Source organism: Cadophora gregata (assembly GCF_030347475.1).
Source record: "Cadophora gregata isolate MNR1 chromosome Unknown scaffold_5, whole genome shotgun sequence".
NCBI lineage: Eukaryota > Fungi > Ascomycota > Leotiomycetes > Helotiales > Ploettnerulaceae > Cadophora > Cadophora gregata.
In genome coordinates, this window is record NW_026695928.1 from 1,139,445 (window position 1) to 1,164,907 (window position 25,463).

The following is a 25,463-nucleotide window of genomic DNA, read 5'->3' on the forward strand; positions in this document are numbered from 1 at the left end:
GACAATCCAAGCGAAGCTGACTAAGCAAAACCTCTCACAGGCAGTCGCGTATCGCGTCGTTTGAGGACAGGACGTCAAGACGAACAGTGGCCTTGTTGGCTAAAGAGGGAAGACCCTGTTAGCAAACAACATCTTGAAACTCTTTGATACCTTGAAAGAAACGCGTGACCCGCCGTATCGTTTTCTCATCTACTTGTGTTTGTCCGATGCAACCAATATCTGCATTAAAGCCCCCTCTCATTTTATACCCTGGCCAGCGCGCCAGAACCTGGGACTTTTTCGTTTCCTGATTTCAGAGCTACGTCAATGAGACTATCGGAAGCAAAATTCAACAAGACTTAGTTTCGAGAATTGTGGCTTCCACGATCGCCACATCTCCTAGCTGACCTGCCTGGCTTGCTGTGCAACATGCCTAGAAAGCTTCCATGGGCTACTTCGAGCACAACAACTCGCCCAAAACGGCCAGCTGGTACTCCTGTGACGAAGCGACAGAAAGTCCGAAAGACGACGCCTGGTAGCGAAGAGGAGGAGTCAACGGTTACTTCCAAGAAAGAACGTTCTCGTGATCATGGTCAGTCCTGTTTCCTTGGTCGTTACCTTACTGCTCGTCCCATTGTGGGGAAGCTAAACACGGAGACCAGGTCGCCCTCCATCTTCATCGCCCGCTGCGGATCCACCATCTGAGAGGTATAGTACACCTTAGCAAAATCTCGTACTCGATCAGCTGACCTTTCACAGCTTTATGCAGGAAGGCAAAGACAATGATGACAGGTATCGCATGGTCGAGGACGAGTTTATTGAAGTAGCTCAGCAGTTCACAGTTCATCTCCACGCTGCTGAGTACAAAAGGCAACAGAAAGCTGTGAAAAGCCAAAATGCCGATACCATTAACTCCATCTCACGACCCGTTACTGGCAAAATGCCGGATCAGACCAAGCGGAAATTAGAAGCAGCTACACTCGCAAAAAAGCAAAGAGCGATGATTGAAAAGCTCACTGGAAAGAAAGAGAATGGTGCAGAATCGGAGAGCGATGCTGAAGAACTTCCCTATATTGGGACTACGCTTCACGGTCTGATGGACAGTCCTCGCAAGAAAGCCGCATCGCTAGCAAAGCTCGGTTCAACAGCTACGACTCGAGCTGCAGCAGGCTTCAAAAAACCAGCGATACAATCAAATAGCAATCAGTGTAAGTCCCTCATAGACTCGCCTGAACCCAAACACGCTACGAAACGTGCTCAAGCTGATCTGACTGTCGAATCTACGGATGACGATGACGATCTCGATGCACCAATACCTGCCCCAAAGCTGATTGCTCCGTCTCAAAATGCTATCGCACCTTCGAGTCTCCATTCCGGCTCGTTGTTTTCGAAATCCGCCACAATTAAGAAGGAGCCTCTCAATGCAGCATCTCCACACCCTGAGCTAGATCCATTCATCAAGACCGAATCGTCACCAACAGTCAGGTCTAATGCTGTTACGACGACATGGCCAAATGTGGAAGCCGCTCCGAAGCCGTCAAGATTAGAACGACTCCGGCTAGCCAGAGCAAAAAAGGAAAAGGAGCAGCAGATTAAGAAGGAAGTGGACTACAATTCTATTCCTACCTTCTGATAACGTTCTTCTATTGAACGCATGTGTGTTGCTCCTTTCAGTCCCATTTCTGCCTGTTGCTAATTGTATACATTCAAGTACTCTATATGATCAAGCCTTAAAGGGTGTCTCAGTTGGGGGCTCAGCTTGCGCTGCAATTCGTGCCAAATGTCTTCTCTGCCCCGACTTCCAGTCGACTAATGCGGAGTGAGAAGTGACTCTGTTATCCCACACTACCACCGTTTTCTCGGCCCATTTGACTCTAGCCTGGAAGTCTGCGCCATATGCGATATGATCATATAAAAATTTGAGTAAGGCCTCGCTCTCCTCATGTTTGTAACCGACGATTGACCTGGTGACTAGAGGTTGTTAGATGAAAACCTATCTAGGAGAACGTTGTTCTTACATTGTGGGTTCACATAAAGAGCCTTCTCCCCTGTGACAGGGTGTGTGCGCACAATCGGGTGCACACTCACAACTGGCTCTCTTCGAACTGCGCCATTCTTGCCCCTAGAAGCATTTACCTGCTCTATGCCCGAGTGAGTAGCCTTGAGACCGTGTAGCCTCTCCTTGAATCCGTCGCTGAGTCTGTTGTATGCTTCCGCTTGATTGGCGAAAAGGGTGTCTCCACCGCTCTCTGGGACGTCAAGGATGTAGAGAAATGTTGTTCCAGGAGGTTGTAGTTCGTATGAGACATCGCTGTGCCATGCTACAGAAGAGGTCCTGGTTTCAAAAAATTGCTCTGCTGTTTTGTCTCCGGCACCACGGTGTACAAGATGGACCTCCGGACATCCAGCCGGGGCTCCGGAAGTAGGATGAATATGAAGTCGGCCGAAGTATCTGCCATAGTCAAGAGCTTCACTTATGGGAAGATCGGCAAAGTCCTGGTCTCTGAAGGCGACGACTTTTCTTTCGGCAACAAACCGTGCCAGCTCATCCTTTCCAGCGTTGCTCAACTTGCTCAGTTGAACCCCAGTCACTTCAGTACCGATAGTTGGAGTCAAGTCGTTGGTCGTAACACCACTTGCCAGAAGCTCTGGGAAGTTCGGATCAGCGTCCAGGCCGTGGTCTCTGTGCTCAAAAGGCTCCAGAGGCGGGTAGCTTTCAATGCCCCAGGTTGGGAGGTAGTGTTTGTACTTTTGGCTGGTCAGGGCGCAATGACATGAATGCAGTCATTGGATACATACTTTGGCGGCAGAGAAACCATCTTTTCCTTGTTCTTCTGCATCTTTCTCATAACCGATAGGTGCAAGTTCCTTGTACGGCCCAACGTTGCTCGTGAGCTTGACTGGGCGACTTTCCAAAGTGACGGTTTCTGTTGCTGAAGGAGCCATTTTGGTAGGCAGTGGATAGTGTTTTCGTCCGTCAGAGTCAGGGTGAAGAGAGTTCTTATATCTGCTTTCCAAAACTCGGTCATATTGCGTCTTCCAAGAATTGCGTCTTTTGTAACAAGCAATCCCCACTCCTGGATATTCGGGATACATCCATCCTTTGTAAGGTTCAGCAGCGCTTATTGGTGCGGAGCAACTTAATGTGAAGACAACGCTATGAAAAGTACCCATTACCTGCAAGGTAAAGAGGACGACATACTGAATGATGGTCACGATTGCTTGACGTCGTTGAGGGGAAGCAACTATCATTGGCTCTTGATCGGGCTAAGAATGATGCAATTAAGCTCGAATATCACGAAGTGCAAGGGAAATATAGGCCATGGGCAAGCACAAATAAAGCTGGAGATTTGTTTCCATCCACCATCTGATACAGCCTTTCTGTGGAGTACCTCGAGGCTTGATTAAGCTAGGCAAAGAGCGCCTACCTAGGTAGAAGGTGCTGAAATGGTCATGTGACAAAAATTCACGTGTCTGTCTGCTGCCAAGTGGTTCTCTCAGGTTTGGTATCTACAATCTAGAGACTCCTAAATTATCTTTGGACAGTGGAATGTCAATCTAACAGTACATTCCCCAACCATCAAACTTCCTCCAGGTTGTATTTCGAAGCATGACTCAGTATCACGTTCTGCTTGGTGGCGGCTTTGCTGAGATAACGATTTTTCGGCTCGATAAATCGCGGGGTTCTCGAAGATTTGACATTTTCTTGAACCCCACCAACAACTCAAGAAACAACCAGAAAATACCGTCAAGATGTCCGCCATGGACCTTGACGCCCCGGTGTCTATTGCAACTCGATTTGCAGCAGCAGATCAGCAGCAAAATGGCGCAACGTAAGAGCATCCTCAGCATTTCACAAATCTTCTGCTAACATCTTGCAGTATTCTATGCTGTAATTGTGGCGCTGCTATCGATGGAACGACCGCTGCAGGTGCTCTCTGCTACGACTGTGTGAAGCTTACTGTCGACGTCTCCCAAGGAATCCAGCGCGAGGCTACCCTACATTTCTGCAGAGACTGCGATCGATGGCTTCTTCCTCCCTCCAGTTGGATTGTGGCTGCTCTCGAGTCCAGAGAACTGCTCGCCCTTTGCCTGAAGAAACTAAGAGGCCTACACAAAGTACGGATTATCGACGCAAGCTTTATATGGACGGAACCGCATTCTCGGAGAGTAAAGGTCAAGCTCACAATCCAAGATTCAGTTTCAGAGGGAGTTGTGCTGCAGCAGGCATTTGAGGTGGAATATATCGTCGCGTACCAGCAGTGTCCCGACTGTGCGAAGTCCTACACTGCGAATACCTGGAGAGCTTGTGTACAAGTACGACAAAAGGTTCCTCACAAGAGAACGTTCCTCTACCTCGAACAACTCATTCTCAAGCACGGCGCACACAAGGACACAATCAATATTAAGGAGGTGAAGGATGGGTTGGATTTCTACTACTCAGCAAGGAATCAGGCCGAGAAATTCGTCGATTTCCTCAATTCCGTCGCACCTGTTCGAAGCAAGAAGTCCCAAGAACTGATCTCGATGGATATTCATACATCTACCAAATCCTACAAATTCTCATACTCCGTCGAACTGGTCCCTATCTGCAAAGACGATTTAGTGGCGATACCCATAAAGCTCGCAAAGCAGATTGGTAATATCTCACCACTCGGACTTTGCTACCGAGTGGGAACCACAGTCAACGTCCTCGACCCCGCAACTCTCCAAACCGCAGATATCAGCACCCCAGTTTACTGGCGTGCTCCATTTACATCTCTCGCCGATGTTCAAGAATTGACAGAATTTATTGTTATGGACATCGACCTGCTGGGACCACAAAAGGGAAGATGGGCTTTGGCTGAAGCGACTGTCGCTCGTGCTTCAGATCTCGGGTCCAACGACAAGACATACTACACCCGCACACATCTGGGCAATGTTCTACATCCAGGAGATTCCGTGATGGGATACTTACTTACCGGCACAAACTTCAATAGTCCACAATTCGAGGCTCTCGAAGAGTCCCACACATACTCGTCACAAATACCTGACGTCATGCTCGTCAAGAAGTTCTACGCCAGAAAGAAGAAGGCGAAGAACCGCAACTGGCGCCTGAAGCGTATGGCCAGAGACGAGGGCGATCTATTGCCCAAGAAGTCCGACCAGGAGCGTATGGACAAGGATTACGAGATGTTCTTGCGAGATGTTGAGGAGGATGAAGAGTTGAGACAAACGATGGCCCTGTACAAGGCTCAACAGCAACAGAAGATTGATGCGGAGGCTATGAGCGTTGTCGAGACCGATGATGGGGAGGACGAGACTCCACATATCGATATGGAGGAGTTGCTTGATGAGTTTGATGAGTTGGCTGTTACGGACAAGTAGGGAGCCTTGGGCAATGCATCTGATATGTTGGCGTTTGGTAGAAAAAGGTGTTGGTCTGGATCAATTCAATCATCGGGTGTGGATACTGAGATGAGTTGCTAGATGGCTAGCACTTCACATTTTGCGACCATGGCCAAATGCTATATGTCTTCTGAATTCTCGGTTCCTTGTTGCTTGTGCAGAGATATTTCATGTCCCCTTAAGTGCCCCTTGAACCTCTCTTCAAAACGAACAGAATTTTATGTCCCCTTCCCACTTCCTTATGAGGCATGAGAAATTGCCCTCACATTAGAATGTGTTCTGTTGACAAGGTCTATTTGGAAGCAGTCCAGTGGAGCTGGAATCTTCCTTCACTGTACCTATCTACTTTTTCCCTATGAGTAAACTTCATCGCACGCGAAATGAATTAACAGAAGCAATTCTATCGTTATTGTAACCAAAATGTATTGTACGAAAAAGTCCTGGCTCACTCTCTACCCTGGCTAGGCAGGATAGCGAGGATATCGAGGCCAGCGCTGACAGTTCTTCGAGCGTGGTCAGCGTCCAAAAATCCGACGCTATCTATTTATCGCTTCATAACTTATATTTCCAATTGCACCATTTATTGAGCTTGAACTGAGGTATAATGCCAAGGAGTAGTATGAAGAAATACACGAGTAAATCCAGCTGCCGAAGTGCTTTCGCCCAGAAGACTGAATCTCCTCCGACTTGCCACATATTCGATAATAAAAATATCCTTTCTTTAGCTCCTAAATAATTTGTCTAAACTTCTGCGGTACATAGTCAAGAACTCTGGGCGAGATTTATGTTGTGTTACTGGTTGTTACCCTGTTGTGAGCAGCCGGATTAAGCGAGAATCTGAACGACCACCGAGATCCTTCACTTCAAAGGTAGTGTCTTCGTGCTCAAGCTGCGTAGAGAAGTACTCCATCTGATTAGAAACTAAGTTATCTCTACTGGGGTAGGTGTAGATAACTGAATTTTCAACAGTACTCGCGACAATTTGAGTCACAATATAAACTTTGTGGTCTTTTGTCGCATTCATTTGAACATGCCCGCTGGTAACACTCAAAAGGGCACTGAATTTTGCAAAAATCTTTCAAATCTGTAGATATAGAGCTTAAATGCCCCTATATCTTTTCGTTGATGCAGGTCAGCTGCAGAGTTGTTGAGCAACTTGAAGTTATCCTGTTTTTGCGTCTCCTATTTCAGACTGCCTGTGTACTTGAAAGCTTGAGACACATAGCGATGCAGTAAAACGGCCCAAAATCATACCATGCCGTCGACTCACAAGTCACCCATCGCCGCTGGCTCCAGCGTCGCCCGGCTCAAATCCGGCATCACCACACCAACCACCTCACGCACTCACTTCTCACATCCCACACAAACCACGCCAATATCTAGCGAAATATGCAAATTCCCTCCCGACTTCTCGCCAGGGCACCACTCCCGCCAACACCACACTCTCCAATTATCCCCGCCGAAAAGCCTTTGCATCTCACAGTGGAGGCCCAATGTTCCTAGCTCAAGAGTAGCCCTTTGCCCGTCCTCGAATGGTATGCAACGACTAGGGCACCTGATGCCTCAGAACCGGGGGGAACCTCAGAAACTCTTCACCGGGAAGACTCGAGACGGTTTAAAAGATTGATTATAAAATTATTGTAGATTAGGATTTTAATAGAAAGAAGCAGAGCCCTGAAAAGGGGTTTGTTTTGCCTCTTTTTTTGTATTGTGGATTGTTTTTTCTTGTCACCGTTGCTTATGTACGCGATACGTAATGCTACTATTCTTTTTGAACTTTTCTTGTTTGTTGATATACTTCCAGCTCCGAACGAGTTAGCTAAGCGAAACCCTCGGCTCCGTCATCGTTAACATAGCTACCGCGCATACAATACACTGACTTTGAACCACCTTAGTGTCGGGCATGCTCCACTAATAGTCATCGCTTTCTATCTGTGCTATAGTATGAATTCGTGCCAGATTCAGTAAATCCACCTGTTTCCCCCCCAGCTCAACTGGCATCACCTAACTTTCAAAGATAACTTTCCTTGTCTTTAACTTCGCTATCTTCGTCATCTACCCAGATACCGAATCCACCTCCATCAAATGATATGATCCGGAATGGTGTAGTGGTTGGAATTTCTGCCTTTCAAGTTGCACCGAGCAATGAAAGCTCGCATGAGACCGGCGTTCAATTCCCCGTTCCGGAAGCATTCCTTTGTCTTCAGTTTTTTTGCCTTCACAGATATGGAAAGCTGGAATCCAGCGCAACACCAGGCAAGTACATGCGACGTTCTGGAAATATATATGACGCAGAGGTCATAGACTCATGAAGTGAAGGAAAGGAACATAATTCCACAGTAATCTTTTTTTATTTTCTTTATCCAGCCTAAATGCATCTCCTGAGGTCTAGGTCTCAAGAGTATGTACAACAATCAAATTTTCCAAACCCAGCGCCTGCAGGTACAACAAGGGTATGATAGAATGAATCAAACCACAAACGTATCTAATATTTCCGCAGCTCATTCCATCATCAAAATCATCATCATGCCCATCATATGTAGAATCTGAGGGTCCCTGTAAGCCCGTAGATCGCAACATATCGAACTCAAAACCAAATTTCTAACTCAATTTTGAATCATATCCAGCTTCATCCGTGTGGAGGCTGCATTAGCCAGCGTTATTCCTCGTCTGAGCATCTTCAACAGCTTGATTCCAATCGGCCTTCCAGATGAAATATCCTTCAGCAGCAGCGACCCTGTCAAAAGTCAGCCCTAAGTCCCGTCCTCACCTCAACTTCCCCTAGAAATGATAAGACTTACAAGCCAAGGGCGAGAGCCACTCCTGACCAAAGACCATGCAACTCCCAGTCCAGCGCAAAAGCGGTATAGAACGAGATCGGCATCGCGATAACATAATAACAGAAAAGGTTAACCCAACCTCCTATCTCCTGTCTTCCAAGACCTCGAAGCAGACCGTTGCAATTGGCTGCTAGGGCGTCAAAGAGCTGAAATGCTGCGCAGAGAGGCATCACGCGGGCGACGAGGTCGGATACGCCTTGGTCGTTGGTGAAGAGTTGAGGTATGAGGTTGCGGAGGGACGAGAGGAGAATGACGTTGAATACTCCAATGACAGTTGCTGTTATCATTACCTGGGCAAGCTGTCAGCATATGTTACCAAGAAATGAGAGGACCTGAACTCACCACTATAGCGGACGTCTTCGCAGCATCACTGAGAGTAGCACCAATCAAGTTCGCAATACGAGTTGAGGCTGCGATCGAAGTCGAGAATGGGATCTGAAAAGTCATTGCAGTGATAGTACTCAGGACGCTCTGAGCAGCAAGATGTGTGGTACCGAAGTAACTGGCTGCAAGTGTCAAGATTTCAAATGCTAGATATTCCGCCTCGACCATTAGCAGACCCGGTAGCGCAAGCTTGATCATTGGGCCTATATATGTTAGCTTTGCTTCTCGCATACAAACTTACTACTCGATGCTTACCCCAATTATGGAATGCCTTCCAAGTAAAACCGTTCCAACATTGTCGACCATCAACGAATCTCACATATAGGAACAAGAGAATCGGCAAAAGATTATCCGTAACAGCAACCGCAATTGGAGCACCAACGAAGCCCCAATCGAAATGCCAAACAAACAGCCAATTCATGAAAGCGTTCAGAGGTGCTGCAACAAGCAGAACGTAGGTAGTCGCAGAAAACAAGCCCTGAGCCTGTACAAAGCGCTTCCCACTCTCGAAACAAGCGTATCCGGGTGCACCAATGAGTAAGATTCGGAGGTAAAGTCCTGCGAACTCTGCAGATTCCTTTTCGGGGACCATCTTCTCCAAGATCTTCTCAGCAAATAGCCAGAGTATGCCGATTGGTATTGTCAGAATCCATAGAAAATACACCATTCTCTGCAGCTGAAGTCCAACGAGATGTTTCTTCCCGCTCCCGTAAGCCTGCGCACATAGCGTATCCAAACTCGTAGCCAATCCTTGGTATATCGCATATCCAGAAATATTCGCAGTCATACTAGCCAAACTGACTGCGCCGAGTTCCACCTTCCCAAGATGTCCGACTGTAAAGATACTGGCGACTGGTAGAGAGTATTGAAGCACGAAGGTGACAACCAGAGGACTGGAGTATTTCCACAACGTCTTCGCTTCGCGCTGCCATGTTGTCTTGATCTTCCCAGATGCGACAGCTGCTTCCCATTGAGCGTTCAGTCTCTCATGACGGGTTCTCGCAGATTCAGGTGCACCATCTCCCAGTAACGCAGTCGTTTCTGACGGCCCTACAATGGATGTTGGGTCTTCAGCATCCGCCTCTTCGTCTGCCACGGTCTTCGGTCTCCTGGTACTGAATAGCCGCTTGTACAACCGACTCAGAGCACTTCGGTCTTTCGGTTCAGGGTGTTTCGGTGGAGCAAGATGATTGTCCCTTAGCAGGCTTCTCTCTTCATTTCTTGCTGCCTTCTTTTCTTTCTTCGTTAAGTAGGTCGGTTCCTGGAGCTGTTTTGACATTTTACATTAGTATTCTGTCCAATTAGATTTCAAAATCATTGACTTGTCTAAATTTGAAAACGCAGCTTTGCACATTCAGGTAATAAAATTTCCAGAAAATATGTGTTCGCCTACCTGCGGCGTCACCGCACCCCTCGTCCCTCCAAAGGCTACAAAACTTGGCCTCCTATACGAATTGGCCATGGAGTGTTGCACCGCCTCAGGGCGCACAGTCGACGCTTCCGAAGAATCATCTTCAGAGCTTGACGTTCCATTTTCGGAATTGTTGACCCCATCATCGTCGTCGCACTCCTCAAGATCCCGTGCGATCGACTCCTGGGCTAGAGGCGAGCCAGGCAGGAAGGAGCCCGACAGGTACGAATTGCTGAATGGTGATCGCGCAATTGAGTGCCGACTGGGTTGTTTCCGGATCGGTCGAGCAGAGGAGCTCGACATTTTTAACAATGGGGAGGGCGTAGAGTTCGGGGTCGTCTGTCAACAATGGCTGGCCGACTTGGCTCAAATACTCAAATTGATTTCTGCACTCAGCAGTGCAGCCTCGCATAGATTTCAAGGACGCAACGGGGGTCGGTTGAGGATATCATAAAAGTAAAGATAGGTACCATATAGGCAAGATAAATAATAGAAAAGAAGAAAAAAAGAGGCGGAGATTTAAAAGGTGCATAAGATTAAGGTAAGAGAAGGCGGACCGTTTCCCCACCAAAGCTCTCCCCTCCTGCTACTTGTAATCGCCCCAGAACTAACCCCTCCAAGTCTGCACCAATAGATAAGAGCCTGTCTCAAAGAGGAGCATGTAGCCGACGGCCAGTGAGTCAAGCTTTGGAGAGACGAGAAAGCGAAAGAGGTACGGCATGGTATTCTTACCTGATTAAAGAAGGCGAGATGTGCATGGATGGTAGCAAATCTTGATCTCATTTTCACTTGAGCGTTAAGGTAGATTGACGTTCACAGCATTTGAAGTTGTACAAAAGGCCATGTGGAAAATGGGGACTCACGAAGGAACCTCTGCCAATGGCAAGGTTGGGACGAAAAGTAATGCGGCCGCTTCCGAGGCACCAGCTGGATAAGGTATGACAGGATCAGAGGAGCTACAAAGTACCACGGTTTGTGCAGTAAATATCATACCTAAATCATGGCAGCCGAAAGACTTTCTTATTTGGGCATCTTTATAGAAGATAATTATTCTCTATTTCTTTATTCAACCCAATTTTCGAAAGTTGGGTTGAACAAGGACATCGAAAATACCCCTGCAACTGCTACCGGTGCCCCACCTGCAGCTCTCAACTGCAGCTGCAGAGAGCCGAGGACAGGAGCAGCCATTGGCAAATGATATCACCGGATCATAAGAGCACGCAAAGCGCAAAGCGACACACTTACACACTTCACCACAACACCATTCAAGCACCCTTCTAAGGGATTCTTCCCTCTCTATATTGGAAACCGGAGATTCATCCCATGTGTCCACCATGCCTCTGGCAGATATCTCCGACGATGAGGAGGAAGTAGGGCGACGAAATACCTACAGTCCATTCGGACTCCCTGTGCGCTTTACACCCGTGAACGTCCCTGCGTAAGTATCTTCTCCTCTGTCCCCCCTATATCTTCTCTCGATCAAGCTTTTGGTCACCAGAGTTTCGACGTTGCAGCAATTGAGTTGCCGAAGAGAGGCAGGAATTGGCTACTGGGAATAGAGGGGTAAAGACGAGCAGAAGCTTTGCTCAATATACTAACAGAAACACAACAGACACAACGCCTCCTCGATCTTCTGCGTACCCCCATTCTTTGGCCCCCTCCTCTTCGACAACACCGACAGCGACGCCCGCGACCACTGCGCCAACGAACGAAGTAAACTCTCCTCTCCCCTCCCATTTCCTCCCCTCACTAACCCCCCTCTCCCCCAGCATTCCTCTCCTACCTCCGCCTCTCCGTCTATATGGCCATCGTCAGCATCGCAATCGTCGTCTCCTTCCACTTGAAATCACAACCCTCACGACTCGAGCTGCGAATGGCGAAGCCTTTGGGGATAATATTCTGGTTGTTGAGTCTGAGCTGTCTGGCGCTGGGGTTTGGGAATTATATAAAGACGGTGAATAAGTATAGTAAGAGGGCGGCCATCGTGCAGACTGGGTGGAAGACGCAGTCGGTGAGTTGGATCGCTTCTCTTATCTGCTGCGGTTATTGGTTGGGAATCTAGGAGATTGGATTCTGTTAAAGGGTTGGAGGGGTCAGAAGGGTGAAATGAGTGGACGAGCTTTTCTGGGAGAGATCCATGTTGGATATTTGGTCTTTAGAGATGGGTTTTCCACCAAATGCTAACAATCATACTAGGTTCTCACCGTCATCGCTTTCAGCATTGTTGGCGTTTGTGTACTATTTTTAGCTACAAACTCGAAACGAATATGATGATTATTCACATGAGATCGTAATAAGAGGAATTTCACGTCATACGGACTTTAGTCACTGAAGGTTGGTTTGAATTACTCTACAGGAAATCTGATCTGTTGTGATACCCGGCAGGTGCCCCAAAATCCTTTGAATATGGTGCCATACTCTGCCAAAATGAATAATACATATATGAAGTACCGCCCTCCTATACGTTCGTTACTCGCCAGTAGCGCTACAAGCATCATCTCGAGCTTTCATCGTCACAACCACAATACTAGTGACCACGGTTGAGCTCCTAGTATTGGTTTCATTGGCACTGCTGGAGGTTGTGGAGCTAGCAGTAGCTATGTGCAATCCCGAACTGGTGGTGGTCGATGCTGGAATGGCTCCATCTCGCAGAGTGAAAGCCTGGATGCTGATAAATGATGAGAACGGCGGTGGATTTGCCAGAAAGATAGAAGCTGCATTCAGAATAGCATCTGACTTGATAGTTGAGGGAAGTTGATCAAACGCAGCCCCAGAAGCTACCAAGAGAGGTGGCTTTTGAGAAGAAGAGTTCCAACGAGTGAAATTGACAGCCAGCTGCGAATCGAGAAGCTCTGGGAACGTCGAAGCTGATGGGTGGGCACTAGTGACCGACGAAAAAGTTGGCTTCAAAAACGAGCTGATATGGTTGGAGACCAGTGGACCGGATCTCGCAAACGACGAGTCCATACCGCATCCACGAGGAGTCAAACCCTCATTGTCAGCTTTGATAATATCTGCAGCCTGATTAAGATCATCAGCATGTCAATGTCTACTAACATGCTCCGGGACTTACCTTCTCTGCAACCGCGTACACCGGTGCCTGTAAATGAGCTGCAGGCACCAACGGGAAGATTCCAGCATCAACTACCCTTAGATTTTTCGTCCCGTATACGCGGAGATGTGTATCGACAACACCACCAAGCTCGAGGGGCAACATAGAAGTCGTACCAGAACCATGAAACTCTGTTCTGATACCGCTCTGAATTGCTGGCATCAGAGTTTCCAATGTAGCGTCCTGGAAGAATGGGTAGTACGGAGCAACATCCAAAACTCTCATTGAAGCAGTTTTGATAATTCGATTGTTGAAAAGTAATCCTTCAGATATGATCTGACAGTCAAGAGGATTTGAACAATACCGAGGATCGATGGCTGGTTGGTCGAAAGAGCTTCTCGTTTGAATATGAACACTTCCGCGGGAGAAAGTATGCATTGCTGCGACTGCAAGAAGTCCAACATTGTCGTTCAATATCTCATAAGCTCCAACATCATCACGACTCAACATTGCTACGAGAATTCTTTTCTGGGCCTCGTATCCTGCAATTATAGTTCCATCGAGACCAGGGAGGAGATGTAGAGAAGCATTCTGATTCAAAGCATCTACCATCATGGCCGTCCAATTCTTGGAGATTGACGGTAGTGAGGGGAAAGCGACAGTGTTGATTGCTCCGGCTGTCCAGGGACCTGAAGATATTTAGGGAGAACGTCTCCAGTCTTGTAAGATACGTACCGGTCTTATTGACATAATACTCTCGGGCGGCCTGATCCAAGAGGGTCGGGTTGAAGTTGAGCATGTTGATGTTGAAATACGAGGCATTATCATCTTCTGAGTTAGTAAATCGCAAGCAAGTCCCTGAAAATAACTTACAATAATAAATGACTCCAACATACGGGTGGTCTTGAAAGTTATTTCCTACGCCGGGAAGATTGATGGCCACTGGAATATTAAAGTCGTCTAAAATATCTGGACTACCGATACCTGACAATTCAAGGATCTGAGGTGTATGCACTGCCCCAGCTGCAAGAATTACTTCCCGCGAGCAACTAACATTGCGAAGGGACAAAGTTCCTTTCGTTGCAAACTATCTGAGTTAGCTCTGTGCTTCAAATGGGGAGTTACTCTACCTCAACACCGCCGATCCATTGCCCTGGTGGATAGTCTCGAGACGTGACATTGGCTGGAGCATCTTGGTCGAGAAGCACTCGCGTAACGTGCTGTTGGCTTGCAATGTGGAAATTCGGGCGACTGTCAATGAAACCATCGTAGTAGCCCAGCCTGGCACTCGATCGTGTTTGATTGTCAGGAGAGATACTGTCAGGAATGAGCATCCCACCAGCAGCAGTTCCATTGTTCGGGTCAGTCAGGACTGGAATGCCAAGCTCTCTCAGGCCATCCAGGAAGAGATCTATGCCACGTCAATATTGCCCAGAGTGAAATTGATTCATACGCACGAGATTGGTTGTAAAAGTATCGCGGATAGCTGACATGGACATAGCCGTCCGTACCATGTGTAGCCGCGTCAGGTTGGATATAAAGCTCGTGGCTGAATTCAGCATTCACGTTGTCGGTGTAGTTCTCACTCTTTAGGTCGTATTAGCAGATGATTCGCTAGGGTAGGATAATCCAACGTACTTTCTTGAAGTACGGCAGCAAATCATCCCAACCCCAGCCTTCGTTGCCAAGAGCAGCCCAGGCATCATAATCGGCTCGGCCACCTCTAGTCCCTGCAACAATGAGAATACGCATGGGAAAGGCCACCCCTACGTCTCAAGAGTCTTTGATAGAAGGTGGCACAAGATCAACTCATATCAGCTCCATCGAACAATCACTTACAGCACATTCCATTAATCAAGCTGCCACCACCCACTCCTCTCCCCATATCATACGGTCGTGATGCACCGTCGAGGTATGTCTGAGGAACAGTCCAGAGATTCCAATCGTATTTCGTTCCAAGACCATAGCCATCTTCGATAGGAAACAGAATCAAGTCTTCGTAGTCATCACTGCCTGGATATCAGCGACGCCGTTTTAGTTTGCAGCGAAACACCCACAGGTCGCCAGCTTCCAGGACTAACACCGTCACTGTTTTGTCAGTGAAATATATTACAAGCATCTACGACAACGTACCATTGGGATCTTCAGTGAGACGATTCGCAACTACAAGACCGGAGACCCCGCCACCAACAATGATGTAGTCGTAGCAGGGTAAGAAAGGAGCGTTGAGATCTCGGGGATTAAGGTGGAGCGAGTGAGTGAGTGTAAGGAAGGCGAAAACCAAAAAGAACGCGGCTTCGGGATGCATTGCGAGCAATTTCATGCGTATTTTGGTCGAGCGGTACCCAGACGCCAAACAACTGAGACCGCGGAAGTTGATGAGACGAAATGTTTATTTCGAGTGAGGATGAAGATTCCCAGACCCTTGGATGTATGGAAAGAGCAACCCATTGAGCGACTCTACCAAATTTCAGGGCACGGCCCCTCTTACATAGGTGATCCAAAGAATTTGAAGATACATTTGACACTCTGTAGTGACCGGAACCGCGATTGGTAGGTTTATAGCTTTAGCTTTTCCTCAGCAAAGCTCCATGCAGAGAGCTTGGAATCATTGCTTTGGATCATTGCTTGAGATCATTGCATGCTGATTTCCTTATGTGCCTGTGCTAAAAAATCGTTCATTCCTCAACACGATGTATCGTACCTTCTGCATTTCTTACTTGTGGTGAGCTCGGATGCAAAGGGTAGAATTCAAAAGTCTCACACATGTGACGACTGAAGGGCCTCTTTCTGCAATTTGACAATCGTATAGTATAGTCATATTTGGAGACGCTTTAAATACTGCAGTCTGCTCTGTATTCAGAGGCATGCAACCCAATAATCTTGAAGCGACTTCAAACAATCACAATGCAAAGCCATCATGCTTTGGAGGATCGCAGAATCGCCATAGTCCTGCTTTCTCAGCAGCCATCCTGACTGTAGAGACCTCTTCTTTCGTGACGTGTCTGTTGATCTCTTCGTACCGTACTGCCCTCTCTGATAAAGGCTCCTCGCCTACATGTACAGGCTTTACTGCTGACCGACGAGGCTGCTTCGCTTTCCCAACGTGAGCGTCTGGGTGATACTGCTCCATGATATTGACAAAGACATCTTTTGAGACGTTGCTTGCCATCCATTTCATGATTTCTTCGCCTTCCGACTCATAGCCAGGCATGACTAAGTGTCTGACAAGTAATCCCTTCTTGGCAATACCATCAGGCGTGAAGCATAAGTCTCCAACTTGGGCTTGCATAGCCTTGACGCTTTCCATGGCGGCGGCTGCATAATCGTCGGCTTTCAGCAGGCGCTTGGAGGTACTAGCATTCCAGACCTTGAAGTCGGGAAGATAGATATCCACCAATCCATCAAGCAGTTCGATAGATGCCAGAGAATCGAACGCCGAAGTGTTGTAAATAATTGGAAGCTTCAGGCCGTGATCGCGAGCGTGGAGTATTGAAAGAACGACCTGGGGAACAATATGCTCAGGAGTGATCAAGTTGATATTGTGTACTTTTCCGACATCCTGAAGCTTGATGTACCAATCTCCAAGTTCTTCGGGAGTCAAGTCTTGGCCGTTACGTTGATGGGCAATGTCATGATTCTGACAGAATACACAGCGGAGATTGCATCCGGAGAAGAACACACTTCCAGAGCCATTGTGGCCTTGCATACAGGGTTCTATATGCTAGGAAGTTAGCAGCAAATATTGACGAATCTTACTTTTTAAGCATACAAGTCCTACACTATGGAATCACCTACCTTCTCCAAAATGTGGAGCAATAACATTGACTTTTACCGTCTCAGCTCCAATCAAGCAAGCCCCAGGTTTCTCGTATCGATTCACATTGCATAGTCGAGGGCACAAATTACACTTCGAAAGGTGCGCATATGCAGCAGATCTCTTCTTGGAGGCATCAATGGAGGAGAGTAATTGATGTCTTGGGGTATAGTCGTCGAGCAGGAATGGAGGTGCCAGATGGAGACATCGTCTCCCTACACCTGTTTGAGTACGATCCACAAGTGTATCTGTTCGAAGCAACCGAGATGAAAACGAAGGATATCGGGTCAGTCTTGGAAACATCGTGAGGGCCGAGGCATGGGATATGCGGGCGAGGATAATCTGATTGGCATTGGGTGATGGACATTCAGGACTCGAAATGGGGTATGCTAGATATTCAGATTGACTGCGACCTATATTGGATGAGCTTGTTTTGGAATGTTCTCAAATGCAATAATCAGGTGAATCGAAAAAGAAGACTGACATTCGACCGACGTCAAAGACCGTTGGCTGAGGTCTTGCTTAGTCAGTAGTATGGATGAGGACTGGTGGCGTGGCATTTGAAACCATTCTTCAACTGCCCTGCCTGACCATCTTCTATACCCACCAGCGCTGAAGCTGCCAACCTCAACTTCAACTCATCATCTGGGACAAAACATTAACGAATATTCGGGCGGGAAAGAGCGACTTAGCCATTGTCTTAATCCTTGAATATGCACCCATAGTCACTTCCATCTCAAGCCTGTCATATCTCTTCATTACTAGGTACCCTGTTCTCCCAAGGAGCTACGTGCAAACAGCAGATGGACGATATGTGAAGATGGCCGAGCCGATGGATATCGATGTGGATCTGGAGCAGAGAGGAACGAAGAGAAAGGCGGATGAGGCTCTTGCAGGTGTGACTGCACCGCGAAGAATCAGGGTAAGTATTGGCCGCTTCTCAGCCTCATGCACCTATCCTAACATCATGTGACAGGCACTGGATCCAGATGTTGTCAACAAGATTGCGGCTGGCGAGATCATCGTTGCCCCCGTACATGCGTTGAAAGAACTTATCGAGAATTCTGTCGATGCTGGTTCAACATCACTTGAAGTTCTTGTCAAAGATGGTGGCTTGAAACTTCTACAGATCACAGACAATGGTCATGGAATCGCCGTAAGTCTTGGAGGCAAGGATAGAAATTATATTTCATCCAGAGGGGGCTGACGCAATCCAAAGAAAGAAGACCTTCCAATATTATGCGAGCGTTTCACAACCTCCAAGCTCAAGTCTTTCGAAGACCTGACTTCCATTGGAACTTACGGCTTTCGAGGAGAAGCCTTGGCGAGTATCAGTCATGTTGCCCATCTCACGGTCACAACCAGAACGAAAGACTCTACCTGCGCTTTCCGAGCACATTATGATAGTGGTCGTTTGGCTCCCGCGAAACCCGGTCAAAGTTCTGATCCGAAGCCGACTGCAGGTAGACAGGGTACTCAAATCACAGTTGAAGACTTATTTTACAATGTCCCTACTCGTCGCAGAGCTTTCAGATCAGCATCCGAGGAATACAATAAGATCCTCGATGTAGTCGGCAGATATGCTGTACATTGTGACGGGGTTGCCTTCAGCTGTAAGAAGCATGGAGAAGCCAGCACTACCATTTCGACCCAGTCAAGCTCATCCACTGTTGATCGAATCCGACAAATCCACGGAAGTTCAGTGGCAAACGAACTCATAGAGTTTACGTCCTCTGATTCCCAGTGGGGGTATCGAGCTCGCGGTTGGACGACCAATGCAAATTACCACGTCAAGAAAACTACCCTCCTTCTCTTCATCAATCATCGCTCCGTTGACTCTACAAATATCCGCAAGGCCATCGAGCAGACGTATTCAGCCTTCCTTCCTAAGGGTGGTCACCCCTTCACATATCTGAGTCTCGACATCGACCCGCACCGAGTCGATGTCAACGTGCACCCCACGAAGAGAGAAGTTAACTTCCTCAACGAAGATGAGATCATTGAGAAGATCTGCACCGACATACGCTCCAAGCTCGCAGATGTCGACACGAGCCGAACATTCATGACCCAAACCCTACTCCCTGGTGTACGACTTCCGTCAACGACCACAGAAGCCGATGGAACCCCAAACGCTACTTCCTCAACCCCGAAGACCAAATCCTACGAGAACAATCTCGTGCGCACCGATGCCAAACTCCGCAAAATCACCAGCATGCTGCCGCCTAGCATGAGTCGAGCCAGCACGACCTCAGGACCTAACGACGCACAACCTCAAGCTGCAGACACTGAGTACGAGACCTCAGATCGAGGAGCCGTTGTCTGTCGTCTTGCAACAGTCAAAGAACTTCGCGCCGAAGTCCGCGACGAGATACATAACGAGCTAACTGAGATATTTGCTGGTCACACGTTCGTCGGCGTCGTTGATGAGCGTCGCCGCCTGGCCGCAATTCAAGGAGGTGTGAAACTCTTCCTTGTGGACTACGGCACGGTCTGCAACGAGTACTTCTACCAAGTCGGCCTCACCGACTTCGGAAACTTCGGCATGGTCCGTTTTGAACCTCCTCTCAACCTTCAGGAACTACTCGTCCTTGCTGCCCAGCATGAGAAAAGCACATCTCCTACGCCAGACAAAGCCGAAGGTGATTTCGACGTTGATGAAGTAGCCGATTTAGTCTCCGCGCAACTGATCAATCGCAGAGAGATGCTTCTCGAGTACTTCTCCATGGAGATATCTGAGGACGGAGATTTGCTCAGTATTCCTCTCTTGTTAAAAGGCTACACGCCCAGCCTGGCCAAACTTCCACGCTTTCTCCTTCGGCTCGGACCACACGTAAACTGGACTGCTGAAAAAGAATGCTTTTCCACTTTCCTGCGCGAGTTAGCAGCATACTATGTGCCGGAACAGCTGCCGCCTTCTCCTGGTCCGGAAGATCCAGAGGAAGATCTCAGTGAAGACATTAAGACCAGGAGACAGCAGATTACGAAGGCGGTGGAGGATATTCTTTTTCCGGCTTTCAGGGCAAGGTTGATCGCTACGAAGTCGTTGATGAAGGGAGGTGTCGTAGAGATTGCGAATTTAAAGGGGTTATATAGGGTGTTTGAGCGCTGCTAAAGAAGTACCAGTTGGGCTGTATATTATTGCTTCTCGGGCTTGGCTTGGTACTGGATGGTTGTTGCATTTTCGTATTGCATATGGGCAGGACGGTTCCTTTCGGGATGTACTAGTGCTGTTTCATTCTTGGGAGTCCGGGGCGTTTTTGGCTGTCATATTTGCTCGGAATTTATCTGCTCGTAGTCATAGTATGAAGAAACATCGAGAATGAACGGGCTACAAGGGGACAATCGCATAAGACTTATATAAAACGCCAGATATCATCTCTATCGTTTTGATTGAATGTGACTAATCGATGACGTTCCTGAACCTCTCCAGATCAGTCAAAGGTCTACGCCGCTATTATACAGTATAAGTTCATTCATCCATCGGTCCGTTCATTCCAATCCATACCTATGCTCCGATTCATTTAGCTCTTACCATCTTCCCATTCGGGGTTCTGTTTCTTGTCAGTAAATTTCCAACTCAACCATTTTCATATTGCCATCAAGTCTTGGGTTCAGTGGATAAGCCTACCTTTCTCAGAATGACCAAGCCCTCGAGATTACTTGTCAACGGAATATACTGCTCATCCTCCAACTCTGCACGCTCACCATACGCCAACAGTACCGGCGTACTCTGTGTCTGCCATCCGGTGATAGTCTTTGGTCGACCCGCCTGTCCAACAACATCGACAGCCTGACCAACACGGACATTGACTGTGAGCGGCTTGAGGTCTTCGTCCAGAGTGACTAGGAAGCGGGGATGCATGGCTGTGACGAGATAGTAGAGTAGGTAGTGTGACTTGTCGGTCACGAACTGCTTGGCGTCGATCATGGCGACCAGAACTGCTAGGAGACCAGCAGCAGAGACTCGAGAGAGGACTTGTCGGTCTGTGTGGAATGGACTGATAGAAAGCGTACCCTTACCCATATGCAGAAGACCTTGGGCGATTCTGACCATGAAGAGAGATTCTTGGTCGCGGTGGTAATAGCTAGCTAGTTGTCGCAGGAGTTGGGCTAATCTGGCGTTGTTGGTTCCAGCACCGAGAAGACCCATGGCAAAGATGGCGTTGATAGCAACGTCGTTGTCATTGTCGTGACTGTACCTCGACAAAGTATCATAGACCTTCATCTGCGGATTGCTGGGGCTTAGAAGACCCATCGCCAAGGGTACAGCCTTGCGGATATTGGCTTCGCCGTAATGCATTAGATGCCCAAATTGACGGAGGACCATTTCTTGACCAACATCTTCACCCATAGCTACCAAACCAAGACCAATGACGGCGTATGCTTGTAGCAACTCGTCACCCTTCTTCTCGTCACTCTCCTCGATATGGTCGTTACAGATGTGAAGAAGCTCCTGGAGCTTCAGAACAGTTCCAGTTCCAGCCCAAGCACAGATTTCAGCAAGTACCGAAGTTGGCTTTGACATTGGATGATCGATAGCCTTCAGTGTCTCCAAAATAACCTCAACCTCTTCTTGGCGACCAAAGAACAGTAGACCAAGACCCAGAGCCATGAAACGAGTCCACTTATCCTTAAGCTGTGATTTTCGGTCATCGTCAAGGAATGTCTGAATAATCGCCTCGCTGACATCACTGTTCGAGGAACCTACAAAGACCATACCCAGCGATAGCGCCGCCATTGCCGAGATCTGCATGTCCAGCGAAGTGTCTACAACAATAGGGATCAAAATTTCGAGGAGGTCAGCTCGGTTCGAGCCAGCATATGCAAGTCCAAGACCCATGATCGATGCCACCCGGACCGCGGTACTCTTGTGGTTGATTCTATCCTCGTCGCTCAAGAGTGCCAGGGCGGGGTCAGAATCCATTCTGACACCAGTGTTCATGATACCAATAGCCAACATGGCACCAGCAAGAATTTGGTCCTCGTCGGCATAAGTGTACTTGTCGATCTTGTCCAGACCACCTTCAACATCCCATAGAAGCAGCGTTCCCAGAGAAGCAACTGTGGACATCATACCCTCCTCCTTTGTCTTCCAAACCCAAGCGGACTTCTCCTCCTCAACCATCATCATTTTATCGTTGCCGAATCCAGCGTTGACAAAAGCGTTGACAAATGCTGCAGCCAAGTTGTGTCTTGCGGAATCCAAGTTCGTAAGCCCAGCCACGCGGTTGCTCTCAAGATGGCTCTTGTAAATATCCTCAGTCGTCTTCGGGTCGAGAATGTTCAGCTCCTTTGCCAGAGCCTTGAAATGCTCAGGCATCTTGGTGCTGTTTAAGCACTCGACTATTTCCCTCTCGTCATCCGTGTCCGTTGGCAGATCCAAAACGATATGTTGTCTGGCGATCAGGAAAGCCATCTGCTTCTTCAGCGCCACATCCTTTGTCGAGTCGAAATCCTCCTGAATGAGCGTAACGTCATTGAGGCGGATAGCGAGTACGATAGCCTGCGTAAGCTGGCCATAATGCTTGTAGATGTCGTGCGCGGTTCGGAGAAATTGTTGATCCTCTGGGTAAGTCAACAGACTGACCATGCTAACCATGTACAAGCACACTCGTGGGTATGTATCTTTGTCGAGAAACTTGGGGATATCCTCGATAATTTCGAGCTCGCTCATCAGGTCCACAGCGTCAGCTTCGGCATTGCTCTTGAGGAACAGAGGGACAAGAACTAATGCAAGATCAATAAGATCCTTGTATGGCTCGTCTGCTGTTAATCGCTTGGTGTACACCTCTCCAATCTCCAGGGCGAGATGCCGCGTGTATTCGTGGCCCCAAGATCCAATGTCCGATGTTGGCGCGAGCAGGCGGTATTTGAGGGTATCTTGTCTGTCTTCGTCCGAAAATGTCATGCCAATCACTGACAGTACATCCGCCAACGAAGTCCTATCATCTCCCGCAGGCCATTGTTCGTACAACTTTATCATCGGCTCGTAATGTGGTCGCAGGAACTTGAGGGGTTTCGGAACAGCGGTCATAGAAGATGTGGATGTTTTGATAGAGTCCTTAATAGCCTCCAAAGCAGACTTGTAAAGTGTTGTATCTGATTCCTGAACCAACATATATTAGCATCCAGTAATCAGAGGTAGCCATTTTCATACCGTCAATCGCTCGACCAGCATATCCAGCTCACTCTTGAGCTGTTGGTCCTCCTCACTGAGCTCTTCAGGCGCTGAAGCGGTCTATTAGCTGGTTCCCCTACAATTCGAGGCTGACACCTTACCTCCAATAGTAGGCTTATCAGTCTTCCCATTTACGAGCGGCTTCCCGTCCTTATCCTTCTTGACCTCCTCAGCTTTGCTAGATTCGCCATCTACGGCCTTTCCCTTGCCCTTGTCAACAGACTTTGGAGGTTCGCCATCCTTCGCCATCCTAGCTGCGTGTGTTGAGCTTTGTCGTGTGAGTTAGGAGAAGGATGAATTCTGGAAAATGGCACGCAAAGTACAGATGATTCCCTTGAGTCAAAGGGTTCGAAAGGCGATATTCGTAAAATTCGTGGTGAGGTTGAAGGTGGTATCGGATTTGTTGTGGTTCCTTCAGGCACTCCAAGCCGCGTACAAATACAGCTTGATCGCTTAGTTAGCAGCCCGTCTCGTTTCGCGGATGACTTTTAGCTCCGACAGGGATCCTCCACCTTCAGGTGGGCGGCAGAAAATAAATTATTTAGAAGACCCTCACAAACAGCGAATCAGCAGACATATTCGCAACCATGAGGCTCGATACGAAACATATGCGATATCTGACCCCCGAAGACTGGAGGACCCTCACAGCCGTTGAGACGGGCTCAAAGAACCACGAAGTCGTCCCTACAGCGCTCATCGGACAAATATCTGGGCAGCGAGGAGGGGTACATAAAAATATATCTGCGCTGGCGAAAGTCGGACTGATCGCACGTCTCAAGAATGCCAAATATGATGGATACCGCCTGACCTACGGAGGACTCGACTACCTTGCCCTTAATACATACCGCAAGCGCAAAGATGTCTACAGCGTCGGGAATCAGATTGGTGTGGGCAAGGAGAGTGACATCTTTGTAGTGGCAGACGAGCAGGGAGTTCAGAGAGTTTTGAAGATACACAGATTGGGGCGCATATCTTTTCGAACGGTCAAGGCGAATCGAGATTACTTACGGAATCGATCATCGGGTTCTTGGATGTACATGTCCAGACTGGCAGCACTCAAAGAGTTTACCTTCATGACGGCATTGCGAGACAACGGGTTCCCAGTTCCAGAACCTCTGGCTCAGTCAAGACATACGATAGTCATGTCATTGATTGATGCTTTTCCCATGCGCCAAATATCATCAGTTCCAGACCCGGCTTCTCTCTACGCTGAACTCATTGCCATGATAATGCGCCTCGCACAATACGGACTTATCCACGGCGACTTCAACGAGTTCAATATTCTGATCAAGGAGGAGATAAAGAAGGAGACCGTGGATGATAAGACGACTGAAACCCTTGTTCTCACTCCAATCCTCATTGACTTTCCTCAAATGGTCTCAGTTGACCACGGAAATGCCGAGTACTATTTCGACCGAGACGTGAACTGCATTAAGCGATTCTTTGAAAGACGTTTTCATTTTACAAGCGATGCGAAGGGCCCATACTTCAAGGATGCGAGAAAATTGATCGGGAAGGATGGTGTCACCAGACTCGATGTTTCAGTAGAGGCGTCTGGATTCTCAAGAAAGATGGCCAAAGAGCTCGAGGCGTACATGAAAGAAGTTGGCGTTGATGGTGATGGCGATCCAAATGCAGCTCGTGGCGATGAGGAATCCTCGGATGGTGAAGGTGGAACGAGTGAAGAGGATGCAGATGCCGTGGAAGATGGACAGGAAGTCCAAAGTGATCGCGAGACCAAAGGATGCAGCCCACCTTCCCAACACACAACCGAGTACGAATCAACTGGTTTGAAGGATAGCCTGGGAAATGACATTCTGATATCAAAACTTGAAATCAAGGATGGAACTTGAATACGCACCCATCTATCCTCGACCGACGAACTAAGACCATTGAACTCAGACGCCATTGCGGAACTGTCGTATTATTTTCATGGTTCAAGTAGCCCAAATAGAGGCAAAAGATCATTTCAAGACCAGCCGAAGCCCTTGAAGGCCCAAGAAGTCACAAGCCAAGGCATTGGAATCACAGTTGCAAGTTAGATTGGTGGAATGCGTTCAATTGCGCTACAAAATCCACATCTAGAGTGAACTAGCCATAGTAGCAAGAGGAAGAAATATTTACAGTGCCAGTTGCAATACTTTTTGATATCAATCCATCGATGCTCAACATGAAAACAATGTTTCCTGCTCGTGCCGCCCATATGCCACACTCTGCCTGAAAATACCGATGGAAGCTGTCTACATGCGATGTACCGATCGAAAAAATTCGGAGGATGATTTCGGTACCAGTGTATGCGAACAACATATCTATGTTGACAGGATATGTATGTCTGCAATCTACGCACGTATGAGAGGTGAATTACCGAGTAAGGGTAAAGAACAATTCTGCAAATGACTGTATGAAGGCATCAG

General features: G+C 47.9%; 10 protein-coding genes and 1 non-coding gene across 12 annotated transcripts; 6 read left to right on the forward strand and 5 right to left on the reverse strand.

Moving 5' to 3' along the window:
• Nucleotides 1-80: 80 nt before the first annotated feature.
• On the forward strand, nucleotides 81-1,612 carry ONS95_011150 (uncharacterized protein; the record flags this gene model as incomplete). The annotated part of the gene is made up of 2 exons (XM_058504749.1): nucleotides 81-571; nucleotides 642-1,612. The coding sequence occupies exon 2, from the start codon at nucleotides 743-745 to the stop codon at nucleotides 1,610-1,612; it is 870 nt and encodes a 289-aa protein (XP_058359305.1). The 5' UTR covers nucleotides 81-571; nucleotides 642-742.
• A 90-nt stretch (nucleotides 1,613-1,702) lies between these two features.
• Nucleotides 1,703-2,925, reverse strand: ONS95_011151 (uncharacterized protein; the record flags this gene model as incomplete). Its single annotated transcript, XM_058504750.1, has 3 exons — nucleotides 1,703-1,950; nucleotides 1,998-2,727; nucleotides 2,779-2,925. 3 exons carry the CDS (start codon nucleotides 2,923-2,925, stop codon nucleotides 1,703-1,705), a joined length of 1,125 nt encoding a protein of 374 aa, XP_058359306.1.
• An 807-nt stretch (nucleotides 2,926-3,732) lies between these two features.
• NMD3 (ribosome-binding protein) lies at nucleotides 3,733-5,346 on the forward strand (the record flags this gene model as incomplete). Its single annotated transcript, XM_058504751.1, has 2 exons — nucleotides 3,733-3,812; nucleotides 3,861-5,346. The coding sequence occupies 2 exons, from the start codon at nucleotides 3,733-3,735 to the stop codon at nucleotides 5,344-5,346; spliced, it is 1,566 nt and encodes a 521-aa protein (XP_058359307.1).
• A 2,115-nt stretch (nucleotides 5,347-7,461) lies between these two features.
• Nucleotides 7,462-7,556, forward strand: ONS95_011153. The gene has a single exon. It is a non-coding gene; the product is annotated as a tRNA-Glu (tRNA).
• Nucleotides 7,557-8,016: 460 nt separating this feature from the next.
• ONS95_011154 (uncharacterized protein) lies at nucleotides 8,017-10,305 on the reverse strand (the record flags this gene model as incomplete). The annotated part of the gene is made up of 5 exons (XM_058504752.1): nucleotides 8,017-8,104; nucleotides 8,169-8,497; nucleotides 8,550-8,794; nucleotides 8,847-9,858; nucleotides 9,985-10,305. The coding sequence occupies 5 exons, from the start codon at nucleotides 10,303-10,305 to the stop codon at nucleotides 8,017-8,019; spliced, it is 1,995 nt and encodes a 664-aa protein (XP_058359308.1).
• A 1,031-nt stretch (nucleotides 10,306-11,336) lies between these two features.
• Nucleotides 11,337-12,273, forward strand: ONS95_011155 (uncharacterized protein; the record flags this gene model as incomplete). Its single annotated transcript, XM_058504753.1, has 4 exons — nucleotides 11,337-11,440; nucleotides 11,615-11,715; nucleotides 11,772-12,013; nucleotides 12,199-12,273. The coding sequence occupies 4 exons, from the start codon at nucleotides 11,337-11,339 to the stop codon at nucleotides 12,271-12,273; spliced, it is 522 nt and encodes a 173-aa protein (XP_058359309.1).
• Nucleotides 12,274-12,471: 198 nt separating this feature from the next.
• On the reverse strand, nucleotides 12,472-15,362 carry ONS95_011156 (uncharacterized protein; the record flags this gene model as incomplete). The annotated part of the gene is made up of 10 exons (XM_058504754.1): nucleotides 12,472-13,023; nucleotides 13,076-13,743; nucleotides 13,790-13,882; nucleotides 13,928-14,141; nucleotides 14,185-14,465; nucleotides 14,512-14,641; nucleotides 14,693-14,784; nucleotides 14,894-15,063; nucleotides 15,112-15,142; nucleotides 15,188-15,362. 10 exons carry the CDS (start codon nucleotides 15,360-15,362, stop codon nucleotides 12,472-12,474), a joined length of 2,406 nt encoding a protein of 801 aa, XP_058359310.1.
• Nucleotides 15,257-22,927, forward strand: MLH1 (DNA mismatch repair protein). Its single transcript, XM_058504756.1, has 3 exons — nucleotides 15,257-17,793; nucleotides 17,848-18,027; nucleotides 18,091-22,927. Exons 1-3 carry the CDS (start codon nucleotides 17,692-17,694, stop codon nucleotides 19,981-19,983), a joined length of 2,175 nt encoding a protein of 724 aa, XP_058359311.1. The 5' UTR covers nucleotides 15,257-17,691; the 3' UTR covers nucleotides 19,984-22,927.
• On the reverse strand, nucleotides 15,957-17,174 carry ONS95_011157 (uncharacterized protein; the record flags this gene model as incomplete). Its single annotated transcript, XM_058504755.1, has 2 exons — nucleotides 15,957-16,771; nucleotides 16,853-17,174. 2 exons carry the CDS (start codon nucleotides 17,172-17,174, stop codon nucleotides 15,957-15,959), a joined length of 1,137 nt encoding a protein of 378 aa, XP_058359312.1.
• RPN1 (proteasome regulatory particle base subunit) lies at nucleotides 20,245-23,462 on the reverse strand. Of its 2 annotated transcripts, none has more exons than XM_058504758.1 (3): nucleotides 23,151-23,462; nucleotides 23,029-23,099; nucleotides 20,245-22,977 (listed from the first exon to the last, which is right to left on the reverse strand). In XM_058504758.1, the coding sequence occupies exons 1-3, from the start codon at nucleotides 23,296-23,298 to the stop codon at nucleotides 20,470-20,472; spliced, it is 2,727 nt and encodes a 908-aa protein (XP_058359314.1). In that variant the 5' UTR covers nucleotides 23,299-23,462; the 3' UTR covers nucleotides 20,245-20,469. The 2 variants fall into 2 exon arrangements, with proteins under 2 accessions (XP_058359314.1, XP_058359313.1); XM_058504757.1 differs by having other exon boundaries at nucleotides 20,245-20,422; nucleotides 20,500-22,977; nucleotides 23,029-23,462.
• A 174-nt stretch (nucleotides 23,463-23,636) lies between these two features.
• ONS95_011160 (uncharacterized protein) lies at nucleotides 23,637-24,902 on the forward strand (the record flags this gene model as incomplete). Its single annotated transcript, XM_058504759.1, has 1 exon — nucleotides 23,637-24,902. One exon carries the CDS (start codon nucleotides 23,637-23,639, stop codon nucleotides 24,900-24,902), a length of 1,266 nt encoding a protein of 421 aa, XP_058359315.1.
• Between the last annotated feature and the right edge of the window lie 561 nt (nucleotides 24,903-25,463).